The following is a 25,227-nucleotide window of genomic DNA, read 5'->3' as shown; positions in this document are numbered from 1 at the left end:
CCATAAGCGGATGCTAATGAAAGAGAAAGACCAGGGAAGTATGTATAGCACTCTCTTGAGTATTTCCCAGCTTCTGTTTTCAGACCAGGGGATGCTCTCCAATGGAGCTTCTTTCCAAATACTGGTCTATGCCTCCATTTGGACCTCTGGATTGCATCTACAATCTCTTCTGATGAGTTTCACAAATCTACCACCTGCCACAGTAACTGCAGTCTTTTTTTGGTCTCTGCACCTGTCTCCTGCCAGCCTCATTGTATGGCCCTTTATTCTTGGTTGCAAGAGACAGTCAGCCCCTCCACCCCATATCATTCACAGCTTAAAGAGTCACAACTGTCCAAGTGTGAAAAGCTCTTGCTTACCTAATCATTCCCCACAGGGAAACTATTCCAATCTCAAAGATCCTTGTAAGAAAAAGCTCTACACATTAAGAAAATGCTTTGTGTATTGCAAACCGGATTAAAATTAAATATGTGACACAAATACAGAAATGTATTTTATATTCACCAGCCATAGAAACACAATTAAAAACCCTACCACATATCTTTTCAGAATTAAGCAAAGCCCAATGCCTTATCCACCTCTCATTTTAAGTAGTGTTTATAATGATATTATAGTCTTGGAGAAATCTGTTTTTTAAAGAACTGACTTATTTTTCAGAAATGAAATTCATATGGAATTATTAGTTTAAAACCCTACACAAGCACCTTCCAGTTCAGAGTATGATGTGGAAAAAAAGAGCACATATCTACAAGCTAAGTAGAACTTTTAACTGTGGAAATTGGTTATTCAAATGAGAAAAATCCCCAATTCACATTCATTACCATAATTCACATCAATTGGCAAACAAATCTACTGTTCCGGTATATTCAGAAGCCAGCACAGGCCATTTAAGTCCAAAAAATGCTAGTCACTAGGTGGAAAAATGGTTCCCCCACATTCTCCACAGTTCCCAACCATAACAAAGGCTGCCAAGAAGTCAGAGAAGCCCACAACAGGCGACAGCAACTACAAACATCTGACTGCAAATAAGTAAAGCAAAAAAGCCTGGCCAAAAGACAGTCAAGTAGACAAAACTGTCAGGACCAAGTGGTTCCTGTACAGCACCCTAGCTGACTTACTACAACATCAGACGATGAACAATAAATGCCAAGTGTCTGTGGGGACCTTAATGACACATGAACAAATGAACACAGGTCTCTCTGATATAGAAACACCTCTGAACCTAACTGTCCTCGACTACGCCCACTATATACAGAGTTCAAATGGACAACCCTGTAGACAAAAGCCTTAATGAAGTACACAATGCTTTGCAATGATGATAGAAGTGTAGCAGGTGACAGTCCCAAGGTTCTTTGCTTCACAAAGCACAGGCATGTTTTCTGTATCAGCACATTTTCACCATGTGCATTCCCTCACCTCCCAGACTATAGGCCCTAACTTTCCATTTCCCAGTAAAAAAAAAAAAAAAAAAAAAAAAAAAACAAATCAGCACTCCTTCAGGTTAAAGGCACTAGCATATGCTTAAACTTGGTGATCTTAGTGTTCTGTTGAACTGGAAACAAATGTACCTATGTTAGTATTCAAAGGAAAGTTTCAATAATACTTACATCACAGCGAGTGTTGAAATGTTACTTATTATATCTACATTTAATAAATGTAACTTTATTATAGCATAACAAACTTACCAAACTATTTCCTGTAGTATCACTACGGGATAACTCAAGTTTTCAACCTGTGCTTCATATCAACACAATTTTGCTACAAACACTTGATAAAAAATACATTTTTACCTGTGATTATTCCTCCTAATACGGTGCAAAGACATCCAGACTGGAACATACTCACTTCCAATCAGATATTTTAAAAAGATATGCCACAGCATAATGATAACCCATAAAGTATGTTGAGTTGAAAGGCCGTATGTTGTAATTGTGAAAGATATTCTGAAACAGATACAGCCACTACTGCCTGCTGTTACCTGGCATCCACAGTAAACTACCTGAAGTAATGATCGGAGTCCCACTGTTCTTTTCATTCAGAGGAAAGTTTTTGATTATTTTTGCCTTTTAAATTTTTGGCACCAGTAAGTCTGTAACTTCCAGTGTGAGTAACTTTCATACATGAAGCCAGGTATGAAAGATACACAGGAAATCTGATGCACGTGCCATGTTTAATAAACCCATCTGCATATACCTCCAAGCGAACATTGCCTGGTACCCATCATTTAAAGAGAACAAGAAACAAATACCACAACATTCTAATAAAAAATTCATGCGACACCCTCATCTAGCAACATCAATTACTTTATCTATCTCCCACACCGTTAGTTGTAAGACTAATAATGCTACTCAGCAGGCAAGGGTTTTAATGAAATAGACCCTGAGTTTCTGGGAGGATCACCTGTGGTTCCAACTCTAACACTTCTGATCAAATACAAGCTTTCTTCCCGCTGCTGAGCAATAGGCTTTTCTGGATCTTGATCAAACATGCCCCTAAGGAGGGAGGGTGTAATAATATGGTGTAAAATATTCAAGCGTATAGGAGAACAAATGATTGTGGTGAAAGGGAGGAGGAGAGGAAACTGTTTCAAAAATAATAGAAATTGACAGCTTCAACACTGAAGTCACTTGAGCAGCAAAACAAGTTCACGGTAGTTCTTTCAGTAAGCAACAATGCAATTAAGCATATGTTAGCCATCATTAATAAACAACATGAACTAGCATAACAAATACTGCCTTACGCTGTTAGAAGCTCCCATTTCTACAAATACTTTCAATTCTGTTCCCCATCTAAGGCTAAGGCCTCAAGTTATAAATATTACAGAACAAATGTCTCCCAGTGACTTTCTAATGAAAGGGAGGCCAAAATAAAAATAATTAAAAAATAAAAATAAATTTAAAAAAAAAAAAGGGATGAAGAAGAAACTAATCAGTAGTTACAGTTGCTGCATTCTCTTCCTACTGTTCCTCTGCCTAACTTACCCAAGTGCTGTCTGCTTTCTGCTCCTTTTAGTGCAAATATGAGAGGGGACAAATTGGCTTCCTTTCCTCTCCAGGGAAAAGAGAAAAACTCCTTACTTATTGATCCTTCCAAATTAACCCAGACATTCCTTACCTTGAAACCTAGTAAATTCCAGTCTTAAATTTCCTTTAAAAAAGCTGACAGTGTCCCAAGCTCCAATTGAACTTCATGTTCTAGGGGAAATCTTACCTAATTTTGGCAGGGAATAGGGCACTTTAAAATAATCTTCATAAAATTCAATTAGTCTTCTTGTAATATTTAGAGCATAGTCCCCTGATCCTCTTCGGATTGCATCAGGCCTTGCATACAATCGTACCTGTTAAAGAAAAAAAGCAAAAGACTGATCATTCCAGTGTCTACATATTAAAGTTCTGCTACCTGCAGAGGTGAACTACTCTAAGGTGGTTGTGAGGTGGCAGGGTTATTCCCCTACAGCAAGATGTAGTTGTCATCATCTTGTCAAAACATGCTGTGGCTAAAAAATGGAACTTACACAATTCAGGTTAAAAAGTTGAGAAGTCACAATCTCCTGCTTGTTTGTGTTGCCGAATAAAAGAATTAACACTGTTTGCATCAAAATAAATATTCAAAGAAAACGCTTACATGTGTTTGCTAGAGATATGATGGTAGGGTGGATTAGTATAATGGTTCTCTGCCTACACTGAATGTAGGCAAGATGCAGTGGCTCAGTAGGAGGAAGTTCACGGTTTGTTAAAGGCACATTACATCGAACCCTGAAAGTATTAGTAGACTGTGAAGAAAAAAATGATCATTCTCCTTTCTTTTCTCTGGCAGTGACACAGTTACCCTCGACAAGCTACAAAACATTGCAAAACAACCATTTATAAGCTCATTCTTATACACAAACAATTAACATTCCCCAAACCTCCATGACTGCTTCAGGCCTCTGTTTTCAGCAAGCAGTAAGTTAAAGCTGTTTATACAAGTCACAGACTGCTATGTTCAGTATAGAATTGCTCACATATCTGCCTGCATGGAGCACCAAATGTGCTGGTCAGCTCCTGTCCAGATGAACAAGGTAGTGCAAAGCACCGCAAGGTTATTCATTATGCCCTGTCCTCGTATTCCTTTGCAGTAAGGAAGCATTAAATATATATAATATACATGTATATGTATATATATAAAGATGACATACAGTTTGTGACAACTGTTAAGGCATAAAAAGGGGGACTACTTTCCATATTCCCTCTTCACATGCAGCCTAATGGCTAGTGATGGAAGAAGAGTGTGCTTTGTCACTGGTGGCAGTGGCAGAAGGTCTCTCCCTGCCCTTCATAATGACCTACTGCTTCCTGTGGTAGGATTTAATCCCACCTGGGGTTCCACAGAACGCACCAGGGCAGAAAACAGAAAACATGAAGTGGAAATTTCAGTTTGGAAAGGTTTCTATATGCCCTGTTCTGAACCAGAAAAAAAAAAAAAAAAAAAGGGATTTTCAGCTTCAGTGAGAGCACTACCAAATATTGCTTTACTGCTCATTTCCTGAACCAGTTCAGTTACCTAAGTGGAAACCAGATATCGAACCTCAATGCACTGCACCTGTCAATTCAGTTTTAAACCACTATCTGTTTTTATGGGCATTCAGACACATTGCTGTGCTTTGCTACTAGCTGTGTCCATCTTTATATTTATACCTTTGTGTTATATTACAGATCCACTACACAATCAGCCATACACAGTTATGATTGTAAGGCAAAATGGATAACACAGTGTAACCTAATGAGACATGTAATAAAGCAGACTTCTCATAATCACCACCTGAAAGCATATAAAACATTATCTGAACACCTCAAAGTCACTATATCCATTTATTGCTTCCTTCCAAAGTTAACAGTGGCATGAATATTAAACATTCCCTATCTGCTAAACTACGTATAATTTTTTAATAAAATAGAGACTAACCACAAAGTTCCTAATTCAAACTTCTTGAAACCTTTAGTTTATGAAATGATGGTAAGAATCACAATTAAATTTGTGATGAACACTGTCGTGTATCATTAAACCTTTATACACAATTTTGCATAATTGCTTTACTGGCACAGTTGACTGTATCAGCATATTAGAAAAAGAAGAGTCAGCCAACCAGGTATGCAAAAAATCACTCAAGTTGACAGTGGCCAAATGTGTCCATTATAAGGATTAGGACAACAGAAGGGAAGAAAATAAAAAAGTACGTACAAGAAAAATCAAGGCTCACCGTGGTACATTACAACGTGTGCCTTTTGGCAAATGCAGAAAAGGCATTTAAAGGTTTTTAAGACGGTGCCCAGGTATCAAAGCTCAAAAACTGCAATGCTACAAATTTTCATTTGCTACCTGCCTAATGTTGAATATAATTCTATTTTTTTCTGTAAAGGGCATCTCTGCCTGTCTAGAACAGCTCCAGACCAACAGGGCTGTATTGCTTAACACTCCTAAGCTGGAACACAGCTCAGAAATTATCTGTTCTGTTGCCCAGGCCTTTTAAGCTTTGAGGCAACAGGCATTCCCAAATCATGCCAGCCACTTCCAGATGACAGGATGGCTCCACACAAAATGCAGTTGATGCTGACACTCTTCTACAACAGATCTTTGGCTACTTCACATGATAGTTATTCGTTTGCCCCAAGCTATGAGAGACCCAAGTTTAGCTTCTCCCGCTTTCTTAAGGAATTCAAAATTACATGTCCCAAAAAAAATACTCTAAATGCCTCTTTATGGGCTTTTCTGAACAAAAGAGGCTGTATGCAGGTTTAATCTTCACCTGTCATATCTAATGATTCCCACTATTAAGAAAATAATTCAAAATTCTGTCCAGAAAGAGTTTGAAGAGAAATAAAGGAGTGAAAGGTAACCAGGCAGTGATGGAACTCACACCGGAAGACAGCCTCCTGGGAGCTGGGTCTGCTTCTGCCTTCCACCCAATATCCACTGAACATAAAATGTATGAAGAAACCTTAGATTCACTCTTGCCTCAGCAAATTCCCTCTGGGTGAGCAGAGGGCTGCTGCATGGGACTACCTGTGGCAGTAATTATTTGGCTGGCTGTTTCAGGTGATGCCTTCTGAGGAGTCTCCCTCAATCACAATATGAGGAGCTTGGTCCAGAGCTCTGTTTGAGGGCAGGTATATATAAGCTTGACATCAAAGCTCCTAATTTCTATATGCCAATGTCCTTTAATGGGTATAGACTCATCTTGGCCATCCCTGTTTTACCTCCAAGTCCATAAAATAGGGAATGTGTTATTTCCTTAGCTTATATGCTCAGCATTAAGCAATAAAGACTGTAAAGTGTTCAGATACTGCTCTGACAAGGAGCTTCAGCAGATAAACCAGAATGAAGATTAAGACACAAGATTTGTGTTTAGCATACTTTTTTTTTTTCCACTTGTTTACTGCTTTCATTTCAGAAAGCAGATAAGCTGCATTACTTTGTAACTAAATATGTTGGACTGAACAACAGTGCATAATTATTACATACTTTCCCACAGGCTGTTTGATCATTACACTAGAGAATTTGATTTTACATTAATTTAAATAAGAAAACAAACAGATAATTTTCTGCAGGGTCAGACCTAAATATAAATAAAAGTAGTACGTGTTCTGCTATGCAAGATAAAGATGATTCTAGCTTATCTGCATAATTCATCACCTACTGCAATGGCACAAGTATCTGGACCACTCACCAAAAAAGGGCTGAGTATTGATATTCACTTTGAAATAATGTTATTTTCTGATTTCTTCATCTCTCTTTTGTATTTTTGCTCCCTTAACCAGATCTCACACATATTCCTATACATGTAAATCAGAATGACGTATCAGACTTGATATAAAGGGAAAGTCTGGTGTTTTTTACATCTTGAGCTTCATTCTGTGAGTAGAAAGAGAAAGGTGCCCTGGAAGGCTTGCAGACAAAGACACTTTTACAGTAAGGGTGGTCACCTAAACTAAACCAGCAAGGCCTCTTATTGAAAGCATCAAAGGCATCTGTTTATCTCCCTAACCCGTAGTAGAAACTTAGACCCTCCTTTTAGAAGACTACTTCCAGCTATGACTTAGATAAAAGTTAGATGCCTACAGTAAATGTACTCAATTTTGGTTCCTGATCTTGTCTTCCACCAAAATCAGTAGAATAATCTGTTTATATCTGGCCACAATGAGTGTCTACACAGCATTTCAAGATCAATGCTTATGGATCTCTGGGGCTTGGAGCTATATGGACAATGTTAGGAATAATTCTTTATGCCATTAATAACTACAAAACACATATTTAGAAAGCTGCAGCTGCAAAGTTAAGGACTTGGAAGTTAAAAAATGTTCATCATAAGACAACCCACACAAACCATTTCCTCTTGCATACCTGCATTTTTTGCAGCCCTTGATTATATAATCAAATACTGTCTTTTATTGCATGACTTTTGCTTCTTTCAAAAATGGACAGTTATTTGATTTCCCTTTATTACCCTTTTTACACAGTAACCTGCGAGTATGCTACTACCTTGCAAGTATAAGTGAAGCTCTTTTCCACAGGCTTTGCAAGATTAGGTGATATTAATATTTTCATCTAAGAAAATGGAGAACAAAGAAAGACAAATTCTGGGTGCTTATTTTGACACTTCTCAGTGTCAAGTATATTTAATATCTTTATTGCACATGTTTAAAGCACTGTTCCCATTACATCTTACTGCAGCGGTGAACACTTTACACAGCTTTGAGTCTGGTCACAGGTGTCTTACTTTGGGTATTAAGAAAATTAGTAACACACGATTAGTAACTAAATGAGACTGTGTCAGTTTATGTAATTCACTCAGCATCTCATAGCAGCTCCAGTGGCAGAGGAAGGGAGGGAACTAAAAGATGGCACAGTCTCACGGCCACCTGACAGCCTACACCAACCTCCTCCCAAGTATCGCGATAAATGAGGCAGGGGCTGTTGAGGCAACAGGCATATTCGTTACAGTGGTGCTGTCCTGATGTCCCATTGTTCCTCATGTGTCTAAATGAGGCAAACATAGGAAAGATTTTGTACGTGATCATTGTAGGAATTATATTTTCATAATACCTATAAATATGTGGACAAAACAAAGTTCACATGGTGAAACAACTCTATAAATTTTGAGGTGTGATTTTTTTCCTTCTTTCCATCTCTATTTACAATCATTAACATCTTTCAACAGAATTTCTGACTATTAAGAAAAAAAAATTCACCCCCTCATAAATCTCTTGAATGGAACCATACTTCCTACCACCAGTCTGAAGTGCTAGATCTGCATCTTCAGCCTTACAGCCCAGACCTTCCTTTCATTTATAATGTGCTATTCTTCTTATACAGTGCAGCCATGGATGCAGGAGACACGACACACTTTGCCAGAAATCATTTTCACTTTTGTAAACAGCAGAGCAAGAAGTTAGAGTTCCTAAATGAAATTGCTGCACTGCGTATTTTCTCATTCCTTTCTAACATGAGCCAAACAGCATTATTTCCCCTTTTTCCTTTCAAGAAACCCTGAGCTATTTTCAGTGGAACTTTAAATGATGGCAATACAACAACCACAATCAGATACCATCATGGAAAAAGATACCATCATCTTTGAAGATTAATTACGAAATATTAGTAACCTAATCCAGGTTCTTAGAATGACTTTGGCAGCATTATCAGCTAAATCATAAAATGTTCCTGAAACTGGTATGGTAAATTCCACATACCTGTCATAAGTGATCAATGGTCTCCTCTGTTTTTAGTCAAAAGTATTTGCTGTAAAAAACTGCACTTTCAAAACTATTTTGTATATATAGCAACAGCTTCTGTAGTATCTTTTAATATTTCAGCATTTGATACAAAAAATATGTCAAAGTAATTTAAAAATATCTGTAATGCCAGGTCACCAAAACAGATAAATGTGATTGCAAAATGAGAGCTGTTTCCCATAGCGAGGGACAGTTTTGATATATCCTAAGAAATATGTAAGAGATTTAGAACAAATCACACAGAGCCAACGCTAGTTTATTAACTACAGTGTATGAGAAAAATTCCTCTCTATATAAAAAATATTCATCAAAAAGAAAGTTAACGTTTAAAAAAAAAAAAAAGATGTCATTATTTCATAAAGTTTCAAAAAAAAATGTGAATTAGTAACCATATACAAGGTACAATGGGTGAATTCTGACAAGTACAAACTGTAAATTGCGATGAATATCCTTACTTCTGGTGAATATGTTCTCAGAAAATGTTTCCCATGTACCAAGGACTAGTGATATTAGTTCATAATAAACTAAGGAAGGAGTTTAGAAGTAGAACTGTTCTATTTTGACATTTTAAAAATGCAAGTGTTTTTTTGGTTTGTTTTGCATTAAAATTCAAGTATGTGAAGAAAGAAAAGGATGAAAGGGATGAAGAATGGTAAGAAAAAACTACAATCATTGTTTTTCATTCTGTGAAATATTTTGGGTCAAACTGAAGGCTTTCTTCTGTTCTGCTTTGCAGGTAGAAGGAATATGGAATACATCCAACATTCTCACCACAGAAAAAAAAAAAAAAGTCAAAATCTATTATTCTTTATAGACATTTAATTGCAAAGGGACTGTTCTCCAACCTCCTCCCTCTGTAGGAATTCACTAAAGATGAAGTAAGACTGGAAAGAACCTAGGTGCTTTCCCTCTGGCACTAGGGAAAGGCACAAACAACCTTGCTAGAAGTGCCCCAAGCCTGCCCATTTGCTTCCCCGAGGGATTAAGAAAGCTCATGACTTGGCCAGAACCAAGATGTCACAAGTAAAAGGCTTGCAGGCCTGAAGTGTGTCACACACTACAACCCACCTGTTATTTTAGAATTAAATATCCACTTGTACATTTAAAGCCTACTCTTGAAGGCATTCATCTATATGTCACCTTCTTTTTCAGCTTGTGCATTCCCTTTGAAAAACCTTCACTCTTGCAGTGGAATTACCTTCTTAGGAGAGTGACACCTTGTTTGATATCTAGACATATTTTTATTCTTTTATTTATTGCAAGAGTGAGGAAATTGTGCCATGAGGAAAATAGCTCTCTGCTGCTTGTAAGCAACCTGACAAAGAATTTAGACAGTGATGACCACTGCTTTATCTCTGCCACAACATCAGGTATAAATTTGCTGATCACGATAATGCCATATATTAGTTTACTCCAACAGATAACAGATTCAGTTTTCAAGATCTACACACCCTGAATTAATTCTGCAAGCCATATTTTCTTTAAAATTTTATCCATCTTTTCCATGACTTAAAACCATTCCAACTGCCACCACTGCCTTCACTGATGCCCTGGGGGAGTTACAGCTCACTGGAAGAGAAATACTGCTCCGAGGGAATAAAAAGTACCTCTGTTAGCAAGGGAAGGCTTGTGAGAACAGATGGCTCACTGGGCTGTAATGACCTAACACGACACCTGTTGAACTCAAGGGAATGACTTTTAACTACAGGGGCTTTAAATCAGGTTTCCAGAGGAGACAAGGCATGACCAGCTCCAGCCCTGGGCTAGGGATACTTTCTCCAAGGCAACCTTTCACCACCAGCAGCTGCCCTGTCTACAGTCTGCATTTTCAGATCACTTAAGAAGTCCCTGTTAGGCAATGCACTGGAAGGGGGCATACTTAAATGCCAATTCTCTAGTCACAACTACTGATCATTCAGATCATGAGAAGCGGGAGCACAGGCTGGATCTTATACCACATGTGCCATAAGGAAAATATCTCTTTGCTGCCTGTAAGCATCCTGACATAGAATTTACTCAGAAATGGCCATTGCTTTTATCTCTGGCACAGCACCAGGTACAACAAGGCTAGCTTGGATGCTGAAGTGCAGAAGAAGCATCTACAATCCCACCCCGTCATTTAAACCATCCCCTACCATGGACAGTTCCACACACTTGACTACACAAAAACACTTTCTAAGGTAAACCCATGCAAAGCCTTAGCCTACATCACACCACATAGGGCTATGGGACTACAAAAGACCTGAATCTCCCTCTCTTTCTTTTAATTTGGCAGCATTACAGCATTTTTCTAAGTGAATGTGGCTGATGTTCCAAGGATAGCGTCTACTTTGCTCCTGTATATACCTTCTCCGATTTTTCTATCTTTCATCCATTTTCCTAGTTGTATTGAAGTCTGAATAGTCTGAGAGCAAAATGAGAGGATGGAAACTGAGCCAAGGTCAGATGACAACCTTAAATCATTGTTTTCTCAGACAAATATGGATTAGGTAAAATGGTATCAACACAGGAACCCACTTCACAATTAAGGACAGTTTCCCTTCCCATCAACTTCAAGAAGAATTAAAAGTAACTCTGTCAGGTGTTTCAAGCAGCTCAAAGTGCCTTCTTGTTACAAACAGATGTTTCTGCACATCAACTGGTGTCAGCAATACCACCCTGGGAATAACGTTCGTTCTTTAATCCCTTCCTCAAAGCCAGCACACTACACATGAAGCGCAGCTTCTTGGGAGGCCCCTACAAACTCACTCCAGTCCTTTGTGTGGCTATACCCAGAGGCTCAGCCCAGCACTGCTACATCTGGGGTCTGACTACAGTGATTTAAAAATCTCAGTTCAGGAAGGTACTTATGCATACGTTAAATTTTAAGGATGTCCTTAACCTTAAACATGCACTTAGATGTTTCAGCAGGCCCTAACATTTCAATAGAACAGCAGCTTACAAATTATATAAAGGGGGGGGGGGGGGGGGAGAGAGAATAAGTCTTATGCTCTTTATTTGAAGATCTGCAATACTTCTGCAGCAAGTGAAAGCTGCAAAGCGCATGCAGTTCCACTGCACCTAACAGACATGATTACTTTATAAATTGAGATTGCTTTTGTGTTTAATTTGCTCACTGACTGTACTTTAGGTACAGGTATTGTTTTTATTATGTTATAGAGATAAATGTTCACATTTACACATTTAATAGAGAAGACAGATATCTAGATGCAGCAGTTTTGCCTGCTAACTCACTGGGTCACTTCTGCAAATCTGACATTGCATCTCAAGTGAGTTTTCAAATCTGATAAATTCAAAAGACTTAACATTTTGACATCATCTTCTCTACAGAAGCAAACAAGCTCCAAGCCAAGTTCTACTAAGAAACAGTATGAATTGTTTCACCTGAGTGCATAGCTCCATATATTTTTTGTGTTCAAATACAATAAACATTACAACTGAGCAAGGATATACTGATGAGTGAAGGAAAGAATGAGAGACAGCTGGAGTGAAATATCAAATCTGATGTAGTGAACAGTTAAACTCTATAATGGGGAAAAAATGACAAAAATAAATGCTTTGTTTCAATTTCCTATTCATTATTCATCATGGACAATACCCAGAAGAGACTATACAGCAATGAAATGTGCTTACTGAATACCGAAGGGACAGCTCATCTTTGTAAGGAGAAGACTTTCCTCCAAACGCAGAGAAGTCACACACAGCACTGCTCTGAGCCTTTTTGGATATAGTTATAACCACAAATATTTTATTAGCTTTATGGCTTTTTCTTTTGTTTTCTTTTTTGCCATGAGAGTTCAGTGACCTGATACTTACTAAGGAAACATTCATTTGCTGGAGGTTGGGAAAAACATATTTTTTTTTACTGTAAACAAACATCACCGCATCCTCATTAAAGACAGCTTTAACTGGTTTAATAAGCCAGGTAAAATAATAGAAGTCATCATTAAAAGTAAAATTTATATGAAAGAAATAGTTACGGATGGACTTCTACTGGGAAAGAGTTTTCTCTAGAATCTAAAAGCAAGCACAGAGGTACCTGAATATTTTTGCAGGACAAGGGGAAAGAGGCTTTAGGCACAAATGAACCTGAAGGAGAAAGAAATAAAAGAAGCTTCTGGAGTCCAGCTGACAGAGAGAAAATGAGGAAGATTAAGCAAAGATATTGTCAAGTATTTTCAGAGTAAAAAGAGTTTTGTGCATCTTCTTTCCAAATAAGCATGACTGTATGGGAGAAGTATCTAGTTGCCTCATCAATTTCTCATCTGAACAGAACAAATCCAAGTGTTTGCTGACTGCTTAAGCCAAAGGTGCGACAATATATTCCCTCAGGAGTCAAAACTGTCATGCAGACATGCTACAATTTCTAACTTGAGAAGAGATCATAAAATACTTTGGAAAGTTAATGAGCTGCACTAGCATATAAATCCAACCAATGCTTAGCGGGCATAAAATAAAATACTATGTCACTGACCACAGTGCTATTAGACTAATTTAGAGCACTCGAAGATCTGTGTTGTATTGTTGAAATGGCTCAAGGACAGACAGTGAATGTGTTAACAACTAACGTGTAGTGAATGTAATTACAGGTGCCACTGCATAGCCAGTTAAGCCAACTAAGACTGCCACGATCCCACTACTACACAGTCATTCAGTCTCATCTCTTCCAATACGTCAGCACTAGGGTTCATTTCCTCTCACAGTCAGATTTCAACCAGGTGAGTAGACTAACTACACCAACCAAACAGGCACTATCCAGGCAACCAGCTTCCCCACCTGGCCACCCTTGTTAAGTCAGTGCCAGAGCCAGCAAGAGAAAGCAGAGGGAAGAGGGGTCCATACCAGACTGGATGGAGATAAATTCGAGTCGCTACAGAACTTCAAGCCAGGAGGAAAAAAATCACAATAGTGGGGAATTCGGTGGCTAAATTGCTGAGATTAGCAGTAAAGTTCCTCCCAGTTCTTTGCAGAAGGTGAAAAATCAGCATAGCTTTAAGAAACAAAGCACGAAGACTTACATTATTTACCCATCACACATAAAAATAAAAATTCTGTATCACAACACTTGTGGTAAGATGATGGGAGAACAGCTTTGTCTTCCAAAAAAAACTTCTGCAGTAGACATATCTCAAAGTTTTATGCCAGTTTCCATGTCCTTTTGGTTTGACTGGGAAGGTATTGGCATTTAAAAAAAAAATCAAAAAATCATTCATTCATTCATTCATTCATTCATTCATTCATTCATCTTATACTCAAAGCATTTGCTTCACACATCATTCATAAATAATATTATAAATAATATTTTATCCATCATTGGATATGTGTATATATATATATATGTAAAGAGTTACATGTATAGAGTTATAGAAGACCACAAGTTTAAAGAAAATGCTAACGAGTGGCCTACAACATTCGACAAGCTATGCAGCAAGACCAGATTCACCTGGCTACTGACTGCTCTGTTACAAGCACACAGATGTTACCTTAGAGCAATTCCATTTGAAATGACAATCTGCAACTGTTATAACTGCTGATTTATATTTTAGCACTGTCTAGAGGCCATCAACATGATAACAAGGCTCCACAGTGCTAAGCCGGTTACATAAATAGGAGCAAGGGTTGACTGTTACCCTCAGAGCTTTCTGTCTAAAGAGTGACAGGCAAAACACATGGAAAATATACTGCTATTGTCTCCATTTTAAAAGGGAAGGATGCAGAATGATAGATTTTATATCAGTAAGAAAATCTGAAAAAGATATGGACACAAAATTTGAATATCCTCACTGCCCTCAACTGATGAATCATCTTTTCATCATAAAACATAAAATTACTACTCTTAAAACACTTTTTCCTAGAAAACAACACTTTTTCCATTAAAATAAATAAATAAATAATCATATTCTCAGGCCCTTTAGGCACAACTTATTTTTTTTTTAAATAAATGGATCTAAAATATATCCCAAGCTGCAGACTGGGATCCCTGAAACTCCTCAACTTTAGAAGAGATCTTGAAAACTGAAGTTTCCTAGGTTTAGTCATGTCCAGGAGTAACCATCCCATGCCCTTAATAACATCTTTTAAGACTATTTAGCTTTAAAGGGAAATGATAGTTTCTTATTGACTTAAAACAAACTACTTTAAGAGTTTACAACTAAATGGTCCCCTACAAAATACATGTAGCCACTAAGTACCACAATGCACTTGTCCAAAGAAGGAAGGGAGGAAGGGAATAGAGGCAGACTGTTCATGGCAACACAAAGAAGATTATGGCAAAGGCACATCAGTACTTTCATGTTTTCTATTAATTCAGCAAAAACACAATGTGAAGTCTGGTGGGGATAAGTTCTGCCACACTCATGATACGTTTGCACTAAATTCTGATCTGTATTAAGGAAAATAATGATAATTTGTGATAAAGGAAACATGGCAAAGTATAGCACTAAGAAAACACATTTATTCAATGCGTGTCTTATAATGGCAAAGAAGCAAAAGAAACACAGGGAAGTATCTCCTGAGCTTAAAACTTAATGGAAAAACTGTTTGCAAGGTAAACAGATTGCATGCTAAACACTATTGTAAGGTGCTGCACCCTTTAACCCTTTAAAACTTTGTGCAGTGTCAAGTCAGTGCATCATCAACAAGTCTTTGCACTATGCTGACCTAAGCACATAATACTTTTTCAAAAGCTGTACCTAACCCTTAAGAGTGAGAAAAAAAGATGCACATGGGAGATTTTGTGCTCTGACTAGTATAAAATAGGTAACAAAACAAAAAACAGGTTACATCAATAACAGCAGCAACCATTTTAACAGTGAGAGTTCCTTCAGGCTAGAAACTTGTCAGAGCAGAGACACACCATTTGGCCAGTAAAAGCAAAATCCATAAACCATAAAATAAGGAAACAAGAAATCAGAATTTTTCATACAGTAAAATCCACTAAAAAAAAATAAATATTAAAGGCTCTGTTGAATGTAAGAAACAAATATTTCAAATGTGTTTAAAAACCTTCTAAATCTACTAAAAAAATAAATAAAATAAAAAATATGAACGTGCTAGAAGTATCCAAGCACTTTTACATAACTAGCCTCTGACAAAACCATGGGCAGAACTAGAACTACTTCTGCCAGAGAATATAAATTGTTGGAGTTGGTTACCCATTGATAATGTCTCCAACCCAAAGCTAGAGGGAGTCCAGCCCCCTTCTGGGCATACCAATCTCAGTGTAAAACATGGGAATTAGAAAAAAAAAATTACAAAGGCAAATTACAATTATAAATAGAGTAAAGCAAAATAGAAGGGCTGAGTCAATTAGAACATTATTCCTATCTGATGACTCCCATCTGAGAAAGATCAAGGCCACAACCAAGGATCAAAGTGATTAACCACCTAGCCAGCAGCCAGTAGAGATGCAGATGAGAAGTGGCAGATCATACACACACAAAGAATCTGAACTGGCAAACAGAGGATTTTTGCTGCTTAAGAGAGAAGCTGCAAAATCCAAGTACTCTGACATGCAAACTTAGACAAAGATGATAAAGACTCAGGGTCATGTTGATTATTATTTACAGAACACATAACAAAATATGAATTGTTTATATTAAAATGAAAATATTATAAAACACTTAACTGCAGAATTATTAATTAATCCCTTCCAATTCCAGTTAGGCACTTCCAATATATGAAAAGATCAGGTGTTAATGATTTTAAACCATAAGATAACCAGATAAGATATGTTTAGATCTGGATCACCATCACACAGGTTACCCAAAATAAAGCAGTTTATTGAGCGCTGACCTATTTATTCATACTGACTTGCTGGTTAGCATTAGATTAATAAAGTTCCTTTATAACAGGATAATGTCTAAGAAAAAACGGGATTAGAAACCTTCCTGATGAAAAAAACACCAAACATTGGAATGATTATTTCCCTGTGAAGCTAACTAGCACAAAATGCAATGGGGTTCAACAGTTTATGGTAAGATTGAAAGAAGAAAAATATTTCTGAACTAGACTTTCCAAACTTATTTGCTGCAAGCAAGGCAGTCACACCACTGGCAAAACTGAACTTGTACTAAAGCTTTAAGTCTTGAAAAGCCAATCAATCAGGCAAACGTGAAGCCAGAATTCTGCAGCATTTTTGCCACAATCATTCCTTCAGCTCCTAGCACAATAAACAGACTGCAGAGATTTATTCCTTTGCTGACAGTGGAGCAGATCGCCGCTGTTTGAACAGGTCTTCCTTCTCTTTTCTCAGCTGATGCAGAAAGCTATTCCCCTGCTTAGCTTCCAGCTGACATTCATGTCAGTGTAACAGCTTCATTAGTCTTTCTTTTTAACACTTTCTTTGAGCCTAAGATAACATTCCCTCTCATGAGAAATACCCTAACTGCACAGCACCAGGCAAACCTTGAAAATGGCAGGCTTTATTTGCTCTCATCTTATCCATACCCACAGAATAAACTGTTTACAGCCGGAGGATTTGCACCTGCAGGTATCCATATTAACAAACATTAAAACAAGTTATTACAAGCAATATCAACAGCGTATGGGCAGAATGCAAGTGCATTTCCACACTTCAGCGGGTATTGACATGGACAAATGTAAAATCATTTGGAAGCTTTCATGGGATATAAGCACTGTAAAGGATAAAGTGGGGACTTTATCTGGAAGCTTTCTCTAGGTTCAGTGTATTTCACAACAGCCCTCCAGCAGCTTTTTTCTAAGTTTTTGGCTCTTGACTGCTGTTGGCAGGGCAGTGGGTGAGAAGGACAAATGATCTGATCCCACACCACAGCCTCTGTACTTAAATTATCTGCAAAAAGTATCAGCGAGGAGTAGGAGTCTGCTCTTGAAAATTTGACTTCTGTAAGACACAAACTGCAACTAATGCCATGGGGATGGGAGAAGGTTATTAAAAGGGAACAAGGACTGAAGGTGCTAGGCAGAGAAGTATAAGCTAATACTCAGTTGAGACCCTTCAGATCTGCTTATGAAGTGAAGGAAACTGCTACCAGAAGCTTCTAAGCAAAACATCTGTATAAATATCACTGGCTAATAACTGCTGCCAGTTTTGCCTAAAGCTCTGAAGTATTTTAGAGGCACTAGCAAAAAGCTATCTACTATGCTTTTCCCATGAGGGTCTTTCAAAGCCACTGTCTCCTATTAGACAGAACATAGGGGGAGGAAAAAAAAAAAAAAAGAAAAAAAAAAGACGATGAGGGAACATGAAAGAAATCCCAGAGAGCAGCATCGCTGCTGGTTTCTGTGCTCACAGCACTGATTGATTCCTTCTGAAAAGAAAGGCCAAAGTTGAAAGCCTTGCCTGGTTCAAGGACCAGTCAATCCCATCATTAGCACCCCAAAGGATTAAACTTCGGGGAGCGATGCCACAGCCAGCTCCCAGCTGATGCACTTCAGGGCCTCCCGAACACCACGCAGCCAGCAGCTGCTCCCAAGTGCCTCTGTGCATTACACTTACAAAAGCAAACAGGCCTTCGGACTTCTACAGCTGCATTTGATCTTTGCTCAGCTTGCTCATGAAAAAATAAGAAGGTTAGTAGGTCACAGATTATGTTAAACAACTACTTGGGTACTTCGCTTCTGGTTTTCTTCCTAACAGAAAGAAAACACCTCATTACTGGCAAGTAATAATAATAATAACAACCCACAAATCACTATGGTGAGCTTGGTCACAGAAAGCTGTGAGCTGTCAGAGGAGAGGGCACGTGGAGACAGGAGTGACCACCGCAGCAGCTCAGGCTGTCCTACAGAGCAGAGCAGGGCATGGAGGAGCTGGCAGGTGGGCTGGCATCTCTGCGCTATGCAGTCCTGCATCACACGGAGACACGCGTGCTGCAGAGGCTGAGCTGTGCCTGAGCTAATAGGCCTCGACTCACAGCACAGTAAACAACCTGGGACATGATGCTCTGCTGACATTGCTGTCCCACTCTTGTTCCAGAGGCAGCTATATCAGCACCAATTAAGGGATCACCATGCTGTACTTGAGCTGTACTCTGCTCAGGATTACTCATCTCCCCCTACAAGAACAGATGTGCTTCATTTTACACCAACGCAGGAATGGGGTCACATATGAGCTGTACGATAGCTTTAGTCAGTTCAAAAGCCATCGTTCTCCACATTTTTTTCCATCATTTTCTGCATCTGGACACATACCACACAGATCAGGAAAGGCTGCTCCATTGGTCTTCTCCAACCCAAGTTTCACTGATGCACTCGTATGCTCTGCCAAGCACACTCACGCAAGACCCTAAGAAGTGGCTCTGAATGATGATTTTACTTCAGCATTACTGCTGAGATTGCTAAGGGGTTTTAAGATTCTCGAGCAATAGGCATTCTGAAATTTCTAGTATAGCATCAAATGAAAAAAAATAACCATTTAATAGCTGGCCTTTGAGTTCATAAAAAGTGAAGTATCATTACATGCTAGAAAGAGCAGGTATTTTGGAACCAACTCCAACACCTAGGTCACTGAGGGCTCCGTAATTATGGAAAGAGATAAAGTTACTCTAAGCCACTCACATTAGATAGCACAGAAATGATCTGATATCTTTCATTCCCTTTTGGCCCTGCAGCTTAGAAAGATGAGCCAAGAAAGCAAGTACAATATGAAGGGACTGTCTACACTGAACACTGCAATGTTTAAATGCCTGATCTGTGATGTGTTTACTTCCATGATTGCAGCATGATCACAACCGTACAGCCTCTAAATTTATTAGTGGTGTTTCTGCACCTCACCTTAGTGGTCGCTTTACCTGCCTCTGCTGGTTTCTTTACCAGTAGATCTCCTAGTTGTACATTGCACTGCATTCATATAGATGTATTCAAGGACTTAAAATCTAGAACAATATCAATATCAACTCAAGCCCTTAAGTACAGGAAGGGATAGAAGAATATGACCCTGTGAACAACCCTGGCTCATTTATAACTCTCCCATGATACAGTTAGTGGTATCCCGAGTTCAATCTGTGGTCACAGAAACAATGCCTCTGACAGGTTTGTACATTTTAATATAAACCATAAAAAAAGATCTCTGGTTCAGACGTTTCTTGTTCACTTGGGATTCCGGGATTTGTTTACTCAAATGAAGAAGGTAGAAGGGAGCAACTCAGAAAATAAGCATATTTTCAGCTGTACGTGGGGATTGGAGGCCATTTGCAGTCATCTGTGGGCCATGATAAACAATATAGCACATTATACTGCTATAAAACGCTATCCAGAACACTGAATTTTAACTGGGAGGGAAGGGATTTTATTATTGCTATTATTATGATTATTATATTACTATATTGCAAATAGGTACTGTGGAGACACAGCATCAGTGATTATAGAGTCTGTGATTCCACAGTCAGCTATTCGAAAAGAAAATTCCAGCTTGCAAACAGTTTGCAGATGTTCAAGACTACATTCATTAAAAATATATTGTCAGATCCAATCTGGAACAAAATGCAAGTTTGCAAAACTCTTTCAAAGTTGTTGTGGATTCCTTTTTGTTTTGATTCCAGTATAAGTGCGTTCTAAAATGAATTATGTTTCCATTGTATATTTCCCACAGACAGTGTAGCACTGTACCAATGCATAATAATTTGAACTATGAAAATTATTTGCAAATAACACAGGAAAGGTATTATTATTATTTATTTTGATAAAATCAGATTGAGAATAAGTCTGTTAAAATTATTTTTATACTATTTTCAATTACAAATGTAACTTGGTCATCTGAATACTACCACTGTAACCAATAACCCTTTCTGGTAACTGGTTTCACCACCCTGGGGTTTACCTGTCTGCATTCCAAGTTCCATCTCTGATATTACCTAGCTGTGTAACTAATGAAGAGGTATGAGAAAGTCTGCAGGCAGATAAAAATATGAAACTTACAGACAGAAGTCAGCTTATCTAGGGATTCAAGAAGAAAATACCGACACACGATGGTATAAAACCATAGTAGGAGGAAAAATAAAAAGATAGTTTAGCTGGCCCCACTGGGAATCACCACCTCCCGTCATCAGTGTGATCAGAGCTGGTGGAAGATGGCAGCTCAGCACCACTGAGGGTCTGTCAAAAGGAGCAATGCAGGATAATTCTTTCCCTCCTGGCTGCTGCCTGTCTGGCCAGCAGAGACTCTTTAGGTGTCCTGTCAGCAGCCATGAGCACACTAACATTGAGCCTACTAGCTCATTAACTCCTACGCATCTTTTGTGTGTATTATCAAACAATTCTTTTACACTTTTCAGGTGAGTGTATCCCACTTGCAAAATACCCAGCTAACGATACCTGAACAAACCAAAGAGGGGCTGTAACAGGCCTTACCTTTACAACAAAATTCCATTACTCACAAAGCCAGTAACTGAACAGACATTAAACACTGTCATACATTTTCTTACGACTTTACAGAATCAGGACCTCTATTTTCACTGCTATCAATGAATAACAAAGTCATTTATCTTTATATGAACTTAAGAATAAAATACAAAATACATATATTTTACTTAAAACCCTGTCTGGGGTTAGCCATACTGGGCAACTGTGCATTGCCAAGCACTGATTTGATTTTCATTATACTGTACTGACGGCAAAGTCATTTATCTTTTTTCAGCTCCCAGTCTCCTTTTATCTCTCTTTCTTATGTTTCTGTATTTTTCCTCTATCCTGCAGTGTTACTGAATGCTGATGAGCAGAAAATGGTACAAAACCACAGACAGGCTCTTTCAGATGAAAAGCTCAGGTATGGAAGGTCCAACTTTTATTCCATTTTGGAGTTCCCACAGAAACTGCATATTTAGCATTGTCCAAATATATAGAAACTGATTATTTATTTCACTAGCTGTCCTCCTCTAGACAAGAAAGACTTCCAGACAATGACATGATGTGTCTTTCATGGTTCTAATATTCTCTTTGCTAGGAAGAGGAGAAGGGAAAGAAAAAAAAAAATCCTTCATGTCTCTGCAGTCTTGGATGTTATAACAAAAAAATTAAAGTGACCAATACAAAAAGTTTTCCACCTATCAAAACCACAAATTTCCTTTTTTTTTTTTTTTTTTTTTGACTTGTTACATTTGCAGATCACCACCATCTCCTAAAACTCCTAAAATCATGAAAATACAAAATATAAAGAAAAAAATCTTCCTGGTCTTCTAGGACTTAGGCTTTAAGCATCACACTAGGAGCGCGCAAACAACTGACTTTTGCAATTCACAAGCCAAACTTGCCATTCTTAATTTGTCAGTACTGACTTTAATTTGTCATAATGCTGTGTCCTACCAAAACAAGAGTAAAGTATTTCATGTCATGTCAGACAACACCTTCCTTTTGAAATAAAGCGGAATGTTCCATATCCTAGGATTTGTTCAAATCCTATATAGCAGAATTATAACCACAACACTACAGCTTGTGGTTACAGTGATGGTTCAAAAAGCAGAAACCTCAGGTGTCTTTCAGGTCCCAAAGGTCTCTGTGATGTATGTCTGCATACAAGATGGTGTCTGTGTCTCCATTGTATGTCAACAGAGATCTGTTCAACAGAGGCAATAGAAGCCTAAAAGTGATTCAGAATATTCCAAAACAGATACACCTATGCTCAGCCAGCTGCATCTGACTAAAATACACTCAAAAAGTACTATAGATGGCAGTCATGACAACTGTCTTGCAATTTTTAATGTTACTATACTTGTCACAAAGCAGTGACCTGAACCCTAATTACCTATGACTCCTAGTAACAAACTTTATATTCTCTTTTCACCTGTCCAGGCCTATGTAGCATTACACTGTCAAAATCTTTTTCAGCAAGACTTTCCAGTAAAGTTTTTTGAAAGTTTTCTGCCACAAAACAGAATATGCAGCTGGCATTTTCTTGCTAGTCATAAACTCTTCTGCTGCACCATCACAGATAAGCAATAAGGAATGCATCCAGAATTGACACGGACACATAATCAGAAAAGGGTGCAGTCTGTACAGAATTATTCGGAATAGTCATAGGTACAAAAAGCTGCAGGTGGATCTCATGATACTGAGTGGCTGGCTGATAAAATGGCAGATGAAATTCAACACTGGTAAGTGCAGAGAAATGCAAATGGGCAAAAATAACCATAACTATACATATACAGTAATGGAGTCTAAATTAGCTATAACTCAGGGAAGAATTCTTGGAGTCACTCCCTGAAAATGTCAGCTCAGTGCTCAGCAGATATTCAGTAGGCAAACAGACTGTTACAATTGATTAAGAAAAGAATAAAAAACAAAACATCATTATGCGACAGTACAAACTCACATATATAAACCTTGAGCACTGCAGGCAGTTGTGGCACCACCCCTCTCTCTTGTTCAGAATATCAAAACAGACACTGTAGAACTTAAAAGGCAGAGAGAAGGGTGATAAGAATAAGAAGAGATGGGAAATGAATCCCATGCAAGGACAGATTAAGTACTTCTGAGTTCTGAAAAAGGACAGCTAAACCATCTGTAAAACCAGGGCTGGTGCACAAGATGCAAATGAAGAACAACCAGTCACTGATCCTTGCGACAAAAGAGGCAGCCAATGAATATGCGGAATAAATGCATTTACGACAATAGACATGTATGTAAAATACAGATCTTGTTGCAACCAACTGCTGTGAGAGCAAAGTGCAAGTTTCCCAAATGGATGATGTACATTCATAGAAGGCCCTTTGGTGGCTACTAAACTAGTGGCCCTTGTATAATTCCAGGTCAAGGTCCCTAGTAGCTGGAGTCGAGGTGTAATAGTCCATTGGTTGTCATCTCAAAACTAGTCTCCACACAGGACAGGACAAAATATCATCCTCTGTAGATGTTCTTACAATAGGAATGTTTTTGAAAAGACTGAAAACAATATTTCAGTGTAATCCAACACATGACTTATAGGCCAGCTCTGGCCCTGGGACCCTTGAACAATACTTCTTCCTGGTGAAAAATACAGGTTTTATTTTTCCAACTAATGTGACCAAGCCAATTAGGCTCCAGGAAATAACTGTAGTGGGTTCTTAATAAACAGGAAGGTGAGGTACAGATAAATAAAATGGTAGAAACACCTCTCTCATGTGGAGGGCCCCACTTGTAATCAACACATACCAAGCACCTGGAATTAACTTCAAGTAATAATCAGAGCAGGTTGAATTTGAAAGTGTGACAGTCAGAGATTCCCCAAATAATTGTATAGAGAGTTTTATGTTGCAATTACTCCCATGATTGTGATAGCGTATCACTAAAAAGGGCAGTCGTGCATTTCCACCTCTTCCCAAATTGGGTCCATGGACTACCAACATATTGGGTAAGATGGTTCAGTTAAAAGGTTATTAAATTTTCTTGGCAGTTTCACTTTAGATTAGTGCACTGAACAGGCTCACTGTTTAGCCACTGACCATTAGATCCAATACAAATGATATAGCAAAAGTGTGCAAGGGAGGGGAGGAGAAAACTCCATTCTGCAGCAGCTTTCAGCTGCAATGCATTATATAAAACATGACGGTGTAATCTAAAGTTCATCAACATTACTTGAACTTGTCCTGCTTTATTGAAAACACAGGAGTCCTTGGACTTGAAAGGACAATGAATCTGAACTGACTAGATGCTACAAGGCAGCCATGGAAGAAGAAAGACAAAGACACAAAAATCTATGGTTAAGAGTTAGGTGATAGAGGGTACAATATGTACAAGTTTAGCTGAAGTAGTTCAATAACTACAGAAAAGCACTTCAACTTATAAATGTTTACCATAACCATTATAGTAATTCAACTTTATGAAAACACCCAAGCAGCAATAAATCTCTGCATTAGAAAGGAAGCATTTTTCAGAGCAGATAGGTTCTGTACAGAAATTAGTTTTGTTCTTTTCTAGACTTTCTCAGGTAGGTATTGCAAGGTATTATTGTACTGATGACTTCAATTAGGGAGTAGACTGAATAATTAAATACATGTAAATACTTCAAATGCTGCTAAAGCACATATATATATACACATATATACATACACATATATACATATACATATATATATATATGTATATATATAAGACTACTCAGGATATTTCTTCTTACCCATCCATCCCTGAATAACAGAACTATGAAAACAGGCAACTCTACCAGCTGCACTATGATTCACCAATCCTTTTTATCCTCACAGTACTTCATGGTAGCATAATCATTCCCAGTCATGTGTGACTCATCAAAGTATTTTGTTTTAAAGACAAGTGTTAATAATGTGCCCTATTGTAACCACACAAATTACAAATCTTAATTTCCATACCTAAATTATGCTTTCTCTGAACTTTTTCTGCTGCTCAAGCAGCTCTCCCATATGAGCTAGTTAGGTGTTTTGAATTTGTTTCATAGTGATGAGTCCCAGGCTTTCTCAGAGTCAGCCTTCTTCATCCCCTTTCACTTTTTCAAGTCTCGTTATGCTTTTCACATCACAGTTTTGAAAAGGTT

General features: G+C 38.1%; 1 protein-coding gene across 1 annotated transcript in view; it reads right to left on the bottom strand.

The window, feature by feature from the left end:
- The window catches only part of TRHDE (thyrotropin releasing hormone degrading enzyme), a 207,427-nt gene that overhangs the window by 164,697 nt on the left and 17,503 nt on the right, over positions 1 to 25,227 (bottom strand). The window contains exon 3 of the mRNA XM_027455444.3: positions 3,211 to 3,337. Coding sequence (XP_027311245.2) covers positions 3,211 to 3,337 — 127 coding nt within the window. The remainder of the gene's footprint in view (positions 1 to 3,210; positions 3,338 to 25,227) is intronic.

The sequence above is a fragment of the Anas platyrhynchos genome, chromosome 1 (genome assembly GCF_047663525.1).
Source record: "Anas platyrhynchos isolate ZD024472 breed Pekin duck chromosome 1, IASCAAS_PekinDuck_T2T, whole genome shotgun sequence".
NCBI classification, from domain to species: Eukaryota; Metazoa; Chordata; class Aves; order Anseriformes; family Anatidae; genus Anas; species Anas platyrhynchos.
Note: the sequence above shows the minus strand (reverse complement) of the source record. Positions and strands in the feature narration are given on the sequence as shown.